General features: G+C 41.4%; 2 protein-coding genes across 3 annotated transcripts in view; both read right to left on the minus strand.

Moving 5' to 3' along the window:
- Nucleotides 1–1,278: 1,278 nt before the first annotated feature.
- Nucleotides 1,279–6,091, minus strand: tsr2 (TSR2 ribosome maturation factor; the record flags this gene model as incomplete). 2 transcript variants are annotated; one of them, XR_014569495.1, is made up of 6 exons in its annotated part: nt 1,319–1,338; nt 1,405–1,767; nt 2,100–2,255; nt 2,711–2,802; nt 5,174–5,264; nt 6,014–6,091. XR_014569495.1 is itself a non-coding variant. In XM_083769064.1 (5 exons), the coding sequence occupies 5 exons, from the start codon at nt 6,089–6,091 to the stop codon at nt 1,639–1,641; spliced, it is 546 nt and encodes a 181-aa protein (XP_083625190.1). In that variant the 3' UTR covers nt 1,279–1,638. The 2 variants fall into 2 exon arrangements, 1 of the variants encoding a protein (XP_083625190.1); XM_083769064.1 differs by having other exon boundaries at nt 1,279–1,767.
- Nucleotides 6,092–9,540: 3,449 nt separating this feature from the next.
- Nucleotides 9,541–12,053, minus strand: part of grm6a (glutamate receptor, metabotropic 6a) — a gene marked incomplete at its 5' end in the record, with an annotated part of 46,123 nt that continues 43,610 nt past the window's right edge. Inside the window, one exon of the mRNA XM_083769653.1 lies at nt 9,541–9,952. The remainder of the gene's footprint in view (nt 9,953–12,053) is intronic.

A 12,053-nucleotide genomic window follows, 5' to 3' on the forward strand; every position in this document is an offset into this window, starting at 1 on the left:
AAATAGCGCATGACTGTGCGCTTGTGTAGAAACCTATAGACCGATTCACAGAGGGGTGCCCTGGGCGCGGCCATTACTGAGGTGTAATCCATGGAGCAGGTGCTCCATAGGCCAGGTGTAGCTAATCAGTGCTGCTGCACTCAATGGTACACCTCAGTAATGGCCGCACCCAGGAAACCCTCTGTGAATCGGTCTATAGGGAAAACCGAAATTGAATTATTTTAATGGGTATGGTCCAGTACTCAAGCATGTTCGGTTCGATATCCGGTACCCAAGCATGTTCGGTTGGGTACCTGCTTGGTCTCGAGTTTGGGGACCCACCCCTACTCGCAATGTACCACACTGTACTGTATTCGTACTTTGCACTGTACTGTTTACACGGCCACGCCACCCAACAGTGCCACCCCAGGGCACATAACGCTACTGCAGCTGTCTGTGATGAAATGGACACATATGGCGGACATACACAGGGACACATATTAGGAGGTAGTTGGAGCGGCTAGGCACCGCTCAAAATACACTTTTATGCAGTTTTTCATGGTTTTCATAATTACTCGTCGAAAACCATGAAAAATTACATAATATAGTATGTCGATTTTCAAAAAGACTATAGTATGTATGTCGTCGAAAACCATGAAAACAAAACGCATGCAAACAACAGTATATACAATTCCTACATTGTTTGAATCATAACTCTAGATTTGACTGGGTAGGTCATGTATTTTAGAATCCAGAATCAATGGCCAAACTACAGATGTAGGGGTGCACAGATATATCGGTATTGGTATAAATTGACATTCACCGATGGCAGTAGCCGATACTTATCGGGTTGTTTGGAAGCATACATTTTGTGCTGCCTATGTTGGTGTGTGTTGTTTATCTGCAATCTACCAAGCTGCAGATTATGAAAAGTCATTTTTTTTAATAATAAAGATGAATTTGTTTCCCTATTGCTACTTCCCTAGTTTATTACCGTCTCTACAGTAGTGACAATTTGTCAGTGTGTCTGTCATACATTAGCCTGGGGTCCACCTATGCTTTCTATGGCATAGGCAGCTCCCGGCCGGATCCGCCGGGAGAATCTAGACACAGCTGCGCGACATGAGACTGATTAATTAGAGCGACAGAGAGAGAGAGGAGTGTGTGTGTGTGTGTGTACATGTGTGCGTGTGTGCGTCAATTTAACAAAGATGCAGACAATCCGAAATCAGCAGAGAGTGATCGACGTTTGCGCTACTCTATGCCGAATTGAAGTGGACTCGGACCCAGACTTTTTTTTTCCTCCCTGGAAATAAAAACGTCTGGGTTTCCGAGGCTAGTCATACAGAGGCAAAGAACCTCAACTGTCTGAGTAACAAAACTTCAAAGTTTATCCAGTTGTTGGCACAGAAATGGATTGATTACCGTTCATATAAATGTTAGGTTTAAGAGTTTATTTAACTCTATAGGGCATCATCTTTCACCCCGGCACAAAGGAGCACTCGGCGCAGTGCAACTGTCATTGCCATTTTCCAACCGAGTTGTAACTTTCACGCCTTACTGTTAAAAAGCAGACTGCCAACTGGCGGGAGCTCATCGTGTCCATTCTCCTCTTTTAATTCATCCCTCTCTCGTGTTCCATTAATGTCCTTCACTTCCTCATTTCTTCTTCCTCGCCACCGTCGTCCATCCGTCGTCTTCCTCCTGCATTGGGGGCGGAGCTGGACATGAGCTGGAGGAGGCGCTGGAGCCAACGGAGGACGTGGGTGGGGCTTCACATTCCATCAGCTGGAAGAGAAGAGGATGTGGAGGTCAATTATAGTACAATGTCATTAAGACCATTCTACAAACGCCTTCTAAACCAGTAGTTCTCACACTTTCAAGATGTTTAAAAAATAGCAGATGTGCAACCTTGCTGCGCGGCACAAAGTGTACATCCTTGTACATCTATTTTTGAACAGTCAACGCTAAAATCAAAAATGACGTAAGATGATCTGACAAATCTATCTGACAGATAAATACATCTTGAACACATTCAGTTTGCTGCATCATTTCATGAGGCAGGCTGTACAGGATTAATACTGAAAGGTTGTCCACTCTGTAACTGTTGACCGACTGACCTCTGGCTCTTCATCACTACTCTCCTCTTTCTCTGCTGTGACCTTTGCCCTCCCACAGATGTTCTTTTTGGCTGTCAGTTTGTCCAGTGTCTGTCTCACAACGTCCAAGGCCCCCCGTTTGTAGTCCGCAAACAACTGACACAGAGAGACAGCCACCTACCGACGAGAGACAGGTTACCATAACTGTATATATAAACGTCCATAATTACATTTTAAAACAATTATATACAAACTCATTTGACAGATACACACATTTCATAGAATAAAACAAAGACTTGAAAACATCGCTTTCCAGTTGGAAATCTCGGAAATCACAAAGCTACAAGACACTTAATTATACGTACTCAGAGAGCTAAAAAGTGAAGCAGACAAAGACTACATGACCACATCCACAACCTGTGACTTTAACAATATGAATGTGACTAGACAGTATGAGAGTATGAGTGCATCTACAGACTGTATTTTTAATCTATGTACTTCTGTGCAAAATGTGCATGTGTGTTGGTGTGTGTTGATTGTTTTTTATGCGAGTGGGAGGGTGTTGCGTGTACTGTACAGTACTATGATGTGTGTGTGTGTGTGTGTGTGTGTGTGTGTGCAGCGGTGTGTACCTGAGGCAAACTCGCATCATCCACAACAGTATCAAACTCCTGGTCCATCATAGTAGCCAGGAAGTCCTCTATCTCCCCCTGCTGGAGGTCAGCTGGGATTACCACACATGCACAGGTACAAAAACAGGTTAATTTGGCTGGCTACCATACCATGACAACACTGTAATCTGGGTTCTATGTTCAGAGAAGTTCAGCATGTTTTCTTCACAAAGACAATCTGTAATCTGCAAATATGGAATTTGTACACTCAGATAACAGACCCACCAAGGGTCCATTTGGGCCCCTCGTGGGCCCCGAACCAGATGTTCACAAACAGCACAGTTCTCAACCTGTGGGTCGGGACCCCCAGGTGGGATTCCCACTAGCCTGGGATGCATACCATTTTCTGTTTTTATGATCCGGTCAGGAGCAGATGATAATTTACATGTTTTGTAATGTTTTAGTCTGGTTTGTCGTTAACAGGCCGGAAACCCCAAACCGAAATCAGAATTACCCCAAATAATTCCCAGCGATCAAGAGCATCGTAATTTTAGGGCCTACGCAATAAAAGCCTTGATGCCCTGTTTGAATCCGACAGGTTTCTTCGAGTACTTCTTGGAATAGTTTGTTTGGTATATCAATCTTTTATTCCAACTCATAGCAACTGGCGAGACTAAAAACAAACACTCTTAAATTATTATTTTTTTAAAGCAGCAACCGGAAAATGACAATCTAATGCCCTTGTAATACCTCAAAAAGGAAAAGAAAAATTACTTCATCAAAAATAATCAATACAAACCATACCTTAAAAACTGGTCAAACATTGGCCAAATTGTCAAATAATAAGAAAGAGGCTACATTTGTAAAAAAATAAAAAAATAATACAAAATAAAAATAGACAATCTAGCCCAGAACGCTGGCATGGTGGTATGGGCACCCTGGGCTACAATGACAGCCTGACATGGGTACAAATTCCGATTCCGACGACCTTTGATGCATGTCTAACTGTCGCACCCCATCTCTCTCCCCAATTCCTACTGTCCTATCACTAGATACATACAATAAATGTAAAATATAATAGCAGATCTACAAGCTCACAATGATCGCCTATTTTCACAATATTTATCTGTGGAAGAGCCAAATAATATGGAATGCCCCAACTACTACAATTTGAAGTGCTTGTCAGGGTGGGCGGGTCCCCGGTTCAAATAAAGGATAGATACTGGGGTCAAAGCATAGGGGTTAAAGCAGGGGTGCCCATTACGTCGATCGCGGTCGACCAGTCGATCGCAAGCGCTGCGCAGGTAGACCGCTTGGCCCTGCCATGAAAAAAAAAAACAATCCTCGCCTCGGGCAGGCGGCGGCTTTAAAACCCCCCACAATGCAGTGCCTTGTTTTCAAGTGTGGGGAACGTCGGGTCTGTTCTGTTGTTAAACAAACAAATTAAAATGATATCTATCCATCATTGTTCATATAGCAAGATGCGCGCGGCAAAGAAGCCTAAAACATATCACTTCCATGCAGAGTGGGAAGAAGATTATTTTTTCACGATGTCACATTCCAAGTCCAACTGCGTTTGCCTTACTCGAGCCCATCGCTACATTCATGTGCTTCCCATTCAGAAGCTGATGTTGATTCCATTGCCTCGAAAATAGCAACACTTTTTAACATGAACTCTTCTGCGTTGGAGAATGAGATCATGGCACTGCAGGCTGACATACAGTTAAAGTTGCGCGCCCGCGTTGGAGAGTTTTGGATCTTACTCGTGGAGGAAAAGTATCCAAACATCAAGACTTGTGCAGCCTCGCTCACAGCGTTATTTGGCTCCACATATTTATGTGAATCAACGTTTTCCCACATGAAGATAATTAAGTCCAAATATCGTTCCACGTTGACGGACGATCATTTGGAGGCCTGTTTAAGACTAGCTGTCAGCACTGACTGTCCGGATTACGCAGCGCTGACGGACTCCATTCAGTGCAAGGCTGCAAGCAGTCATCTGATTAAAGGGATAGTTCAGATTTCTTTTAACTTAAATTGTATGAAATACTTTCCATTAATATAGTGGTTGCAATTGTATTAATTGATTGCCAGAGTCCTGTGGTGGGAGTTCTGGTCTGGTTGAGTTGAGTGGTGCATTATTCCTTCATGTGATTGTGTATGCTTTTTATGTGTGATATTTTTAATATTTGTAACATTTTATGAGCAATATGTTATTACAAATTGAAATTGATTGACGTTATTACAAAGAGCAACTTTAACAAAAAATCTCTGCTTTGCAATGTGGGGTAACTGAAAAGGTAAATAAATATAATTGAATTTGAAACAATCCTAATGCCTTAATGTTATTTATATTGAGTATTTTAAGCAATGGGATAATATTTTTTTGGTTGGTAGATCACCTTGAGCTGGCAATTTTAAAAGTAGACCTCAAGTCAAAAAAGTGTGGGCACCTCTGGGAGTCTGGGTTAAAGGGTTACCTACCGTTGTCATGGAAATACTGCTGGATGACATCCACCAACCAATCAGCCTTCTGCTGACCGTACACTCCGCCAAACCCATTATCAACAGCAATCTGAAACATGACCAAATATAACACTGGAAGTTTTTTGTTTTGTTTTGTTCTTTTACATTTGTAGGTGATAATGGAAATGGTGATGACATCACATGGGTGGGTCTTTTCATTTTGGTAACAGGATATATCCAAACTAGGGTCTAGTGGGCATGCAGTGGCACTCTGTGTTATTGGCTATTGTTTTTCCAAAATGTAAAAAGAAAAAAGAAAATTATATATCCAGTCATTTTGGAAAATAAACAAAAAGTTGAAGGATAAAAGTCTGATAATGATGGTCACATACTTAGACATTTAACATAATAGACAAAATAATAGCGAATGATAAATTGAAGTTATTGAAGTTACTTATCGGATTATCCTGTAGCCGCAATTTGCAACTCTAGATTTTTTTTAATAATGTGGTTAATCTAGAGTTGCAATACCCTCCATTGACAACGTTTAAGACAAGCAGATCGCAAACGCAAATTGGATGAGTGGGGAGTCAATGGAGGGTATTGCAACTCTAGATTCATCACATTATAAAAAAATCTAGAGTTGCAAATTGCGGCAGAGAGAGAGAGAGAGAGAGAGAGAGAGAGATGTTCATGTAGAGTGAAGTCAGTAGCAACTAGCAAAACAGCAGACAGGTTGTTTGCATTGTTGCCAAGTAGTGGAACACACGCAACCTAAAACAAACCATGCACAGCGGCACTTCAATTACAAACAGGCTAACCAAATAAGCGGATAAAACGGTATGTGTAATGAACTACCTGTAAAACGGGCCAGTTTTCTACAACAGCTCGAACAGCCTCTGTAAACAGTTCACGTGCGTTACTGGGAGCCGCCATGTTGGATCCAGTCATCACCAATAGAAGCAGGATCACTGAGATCCAGACGCAGCCCTGAGCAATCCAATGAAGAGCAGAGCCTGCTCGAACTCGAAGATTAAATAATTTCATACAAATTACCTTATATCTTCTATCATTACTACGGATAAGAAATCGTGTGCACTTTAAATCATAGAAACATCGTAAAGAAAGAGAAATAGAAAAGAAAATCGGTTAGACTCCAGTGTTTACGTTCTACCCCTAGATGTCGCTATAATCCTGCGGTTTAGTAGTTAGTTAGTAGTAGTAGGCCTATAGTAGTAGTAGAACAGTCTAAATCTAAAAAGGTTTACATTCAATATGTAATGTTATCAATAGCCTATAAATATTCCATAGCCTACAGTATAATAATAATAATGAATTGCATTTTTATAGCGCTTTTCCAAGTGCTCAACGCGCTTTAATGGTTAATTCATTCATACATTGGGAGTAAAAGGGACTGCAGACAGAATCAATACACAGATAGATATGTGGATTTAAAGATGTTTGTGGAGAACCACTGATCTGACTGACATTACACACACACACACACGCACACGCACACACACACACACACACACACACACACACACACACACACACACACACACACACACACACACACACACACACACACACACACACAGATTCAAGATTGTGGTTGTTTTGCCTTCAGAACACAAAAGTATTTAATTGACAAATCTGCCTCTAATTGTAGTTTACTGAGAGCCAGGTTGTAAAAAGTGTATATTTTCATTTTCCATGAGACAGCAGGAGGCAAGAAAACAGATGGAAACAGCCCAGAGAGACAAACAGGCAAACAGCAGGACATAATAACAGGACAGATGGAACAGCTCATAAACATTCAAACTATTCAATCACCCAAATGTTTTATAAACTCTTAGACCGTAGAGAAACCAGCATTATATGATAATCATATAATAATCCAAATATTTACTACAAAAGTCACTAGATGTGTTGTAATGTTGTAGCAGTTAACCGGTCCTCCAGTTCCCATGCATTGCAGGCAGAAACTTTGGAGAATCATGTCCAGCGATTCACAGCCTTGGAGGCCGCAGGAGTTTTCTCATGGCTCATCATCCCCTCAGATGTTCTACTAATGTCATTGCTTGCCTCAACAGATTGGTCAGTCACAGTGTAGTTTTACTACTGATGATGGACAATCATTTTAATAACTTGGGCTTGGTTCCAATTCATGGGGACTGGATCCAGGCCTATACAGTTATATATTACAGATACGATGTTGCAATGTAACAGTGGTAATGTTTTAATGCAACAACTAAATTAAAACAGGTAAACACATTAACTCTCTATGGCTCAGTCAACACACACACACACACACACACACACACACACAGAGTATTGTGCAGTTGAATGAAAATATTAGAGCTGTACAAATCCACACACCACAGATAGCAATGAGCAAGAGCATGCTCCGTTTCAGTTATGGCTCATTTTTCATGGGAATAAAAGACATGCAGTTCTGATCACAAGTGTGTCTCTTTTAAACACAACCCTCAATATTTACAGTAACAATAATATACAAAGATTTCTTCTGGGCACGTGCAATGCAGGAACAATACAATAACATCACAATGACATCATTCTGACTAGTTTGGCAAGGTACAATTTCAGTACCATGTCAGTAGTAATTCAGTGCTATATCAATGTCAGTACTATACTGTATAAGCACTATATAACATCAGTACAATATCAGTGCGCACGCACACACGTGTAACGCCCGGGATTCGAACTTGGGTCTCCCGCGTGAAAGTCCAATATCTTAACCACTAGACCAAAGGGATATCCCTATGGACCTGGGGAGATATTAGACTCTTGAGGCCTTCAGGCTGAGGCTCTGAGCCACTCTGCTACACACGGTGCACTCACTGCACTGTAAACACTTCCTCCACAAGAGGTGTTGCTGATCATGTGTGTGTGTGTGTGTGTGTGTGTGTGTGTGTGTGTGTGTGTGTGTGTGTGTGTGTGTGTGTGTGTGTGTGTGTGTGTGTGTGTGTGTGTGTGTGGTCACTGTGGTGTGTTCACACCTGATCCATAAACAGGTTTTGACAGGTGTAAAAAGGATCAGACAGGAGAAAGAATCAATTACAGGCAAGGTGGTTTGTGGAGAAGGGACCAGAGAGAATTAACCGTCATTCACAACATGGAGAATGAACAGGAAGCAACTGCAACAACATACTGTATGTATCATGTAAACAAATTACACTATGGCTATGATCAGACCGGCAGCCCCACACCACAGATTTGTGGTCTATCAAGATTGGAATCAGATCAGTTTTGGAACACATGGAAAGAGTTTTTTTTGCTATCAGGTTTGAAACACAATCCCATGTTATAAAGATCATATTCATATTCCATGCAATGAGCCATTCACAAGATGGAATCAGTTATTAAAAAATTTTATCCGTCAAGATAAATATGACGACGTGCCAGGCTTTGACTATGTTTCCGTAGTGACCACAGATCATATTGCAGTAATCGCACCGTTTGAAAAGCTCCCTCCACAGCACTTCAGTATAATATTATGCTGGTCCCTACTTGTATCATTAGACAGTCAGCAGAACACTTTAGTGTTTGTCAGATGGCCTACTTTTGAGCTGAGCAGGATATAATGGTTCTGGAAATTCTATAACCATTCCACGAAGAAATACTACATCAAAATGAGCATTTACTTACGTGTCATCTATGCTGGAGTGCACCCTATTGCAAAGGGAAATTAAGGACTATTGATCTGCAGCTGATCCTGTAGTTTTCTTTTTATACTGTAGCCAGGCACGTAAGTTTAGCTCACACTTTCTCCAAAACTAAAATGTCTTGTAAAGCAACAGTTAAGAATTGATAGAAAGTGTAGTCAAAATATAGGACAAACTCTTCACATGAGGGGTATGGGACCAGTCAGTGTTAAAGAACAGAGTGGTTATCATAGTAGCTGTGCTTCTCAATAAAAACCAAAATATTTCTTCATTCAATAACATAATTTGCTGTCTGGTTTGATTGGTTCTGTTGTTGAGATCTACTATGCTATATTGTCAGAACTCGACTCTCAGTTGACACGATTTTTGCCTTTGCCTTTTGCAATAATCACATTCTTCTCCATTGCAAAAATTGCAGGTTTTAGTCCAGATCACAGTATGGTATGTAAATAAGCTCCAAAAAGTCCAGTCCTCAATCCATTCGTGTCTCCATCAGTCTCTCCTGACAGGGTGACACGTCAACAGTCAAACTCATCGGGACATCACTGTCTCGTATACCACTGAACAAAGAGTTTTGTTTCCTGATGTGTCATCATCATGTGTATATCTTTTCGCTGATGTGCTCTTAGTGCATGTCCCTGATATGTTCTGGTTTAGATTGTGCTATACTGTAGGCATAATGTAGGTGTAGGACAATGTAGATAATCAATGCGTGTAGTGTTTCAAATGTCTTTGTGCTTAAGTGGATCCAGTTTGATGCTGATACCAGGGTTATGGTTACCGGTAATTGTCTAAATGGACATTTTGTGGTGGTCTGGACAATTTCATTCTCCTTGTATCCTTTTCAGTATCGGTGCACTTTGAAGCGGGCCTCAGATCCATGTCCTGTTCAGGGACCAATGAGGACGGTGCACTGTAGATCCTGACGTAAACAATCAGGTGGAAGCTCCCAGTGGGGAGGTGTGTGTGTGTGTGTGTGTGTGTGTGTGTGTGTGTGTGTGTGTGTGTGTGTGTGTGTGTGTGTGTGTGTGTGTGTGTGTATGAACAATATAATCTCCATGATGATGCCTTCAGGTTCCAGTCATTTGATTGGTGGAGGTTTAGTGACCTGCAGAGATAAGAAAATCCATTGGCTAGATGTTAGGGGTCATGAACAGGGGTTAAATTGGAATTTGTAAGGAGGGGGAACACTAAATCCAAATAGCTTGGAGGGTAGGCCTATAAACAGCCAATAATCGACTACTTATGTAAAGCATAAATTGAGGTCAAATTGAGGTTATTTACAACCCCTTCATTCATTTATTCAACACCGTTCTTCTGCATTACATCAGCAACCCTTTTCCACTTTAAGTACCGGTAGTAAATGGAAAATGGTGCATTTATATAGCGCTTTTATCCAAGGCGCTTTACATAGATTGTGCATTAGGCTACATTCACCCATTCACACACACACATTCATACACCAATAGGAAACCATGCAAATTGCAAGGCACCTGCGTCTTGCTCGAGGGCGCTTTTAACTCTGGGGGAGCCCAGGATCAAACTGGAACGTCACGGTTTTCCCATCCGGCTACTCTACCCCCGAGCCACTGCTGCCATCATAGTCCCCAAGTAGTGGAGAGGCATCAAGAGTAAAGTTGGGAGAGCCGTGGTAGCTTCTCCTCTTTTTGAATACACTCCGGGCAAGGGGGTCCTTGCAAATTGTAGAACCACTATAATAATAAACTTTATTTGTATAGCACTTTTCATACATAAAATGCAGCTCAAAGTGCTTCACAGGGCAGGACACAAAAATAAAATACAATAAAACACAAGTAGTTAAAATGATAGAACAATAGCAGAGAACAAAACCGAATATAAGAACATAAAATAAATAAAAACACATAAAAAAAATAAAACTCAACTAAAAGCAAGGGTGAAGAGGTGAGTCTTGAGTTGAGATTTAAAAATGTCTACAGAGGGTGCGTGTCTGAGCTCGAATGGAAGTTTATTCCAGGCTGTTGGGCCATAGAAGCAAAAAGCTGCCTCACCGTACTTTTTTGTGCACATTCTTTTAGGCACTTCAAGTAGGCCAGCGTTGGAGGACCTGAGGGGGCGGCTAGGGACATATCTAGGTAGGCAGTCACGGAGGTACGGAGGTGCGAGACCATTGAGAGCTTTATAGACAAGTAACAGAATTTTAAAGTCAATCCTGAAAACAACCGGAAGCCAGTGCAGTGATGCCAAAACTGGAGTAATATGTTCTCTCATCTTAGTTCTAGTTAAAACTCTAGCTGCTGCATTTTGGACAAGTTGTAATCTGTCAGTCGTTTTCTTAGGGAGTCCTGAAAAGAGTGCATTGCAGTAGTCAAGCCGAGAAAAAACAAAGGCGTGGATTAGCGTTTTTGCATCGTCCAAGGACAAATAGGATCTGATCCGTGCAATATTTCTAAGGTGAAAAAAAGCAATCTTGGTAACATGATTAATGTGTGAATTAAAATTCAATTCAGAATCAATAATAACCCCCAGGTTCTTTACTGTACTGTTACTTTCTACAGTCAGGTTGCCAAGTCTGCTAATTATTGATTATTTTTGCTCGCTAGAACCGATTATGAGAACTTCTGTCTTATCCTCATTTAGTTTGAGAAAGTTCTCACTCATCCAACATTTGATGCTAGACAGACAGGTCAACAGCGGGTCTAAAGCACAGGGATCGTCTGGGGCCACAGCAAGATATAGTTGGGTATCATCAGCATAGAAATGAAAATTGACTCCGTGATTGGTAATGAGTTCGCCCAATGGCAGAATGTACAAGGAGAACAGCAGAGGACCAAGAATCGAGCCCTGTGGAACACCAGAACTGATGTTGTGTTTGTCTGAGTCAAACTCGGCTAGATTGACAAAGTAACTTCTGTTCGAAAGGTAGGAGGAGAACCAGGACAGGGCCGTACCAGACAGGCCTATCCAGTGCTCCAGACGCTGTATTAAAATTGAATGATCAATCGTGTCAAATGCAGCCGTTAAATCTAGCAGTAGGAGAACGGATACATGTTTCTTGTCAGCAGACACCCTAAGATCATTCATTACTTTTACAAGGGCAGTTTCTGTGCTATGATTTTTCCTAAAGCCAGATTGGAATTTGTTGTGCACATCATTGCTCTGTAGAAATACATCCAATTGATGAGAGATGCATTTCTCCAAAACCTTGCCCAGAAAGGGCAGATTCGAAA

Source organism: Protomyctophum parallelum (genome assembly GCF_964188405.1).
Source record: "Protomyctophum parallelum genome assembly, chromosome: 7".
NCBI lineage: Eukaryota > Metazoa > Chordata > Actinopteri > Myctophiformes > Myctophidae > Protomyctophum > Protomyctophum parallelum.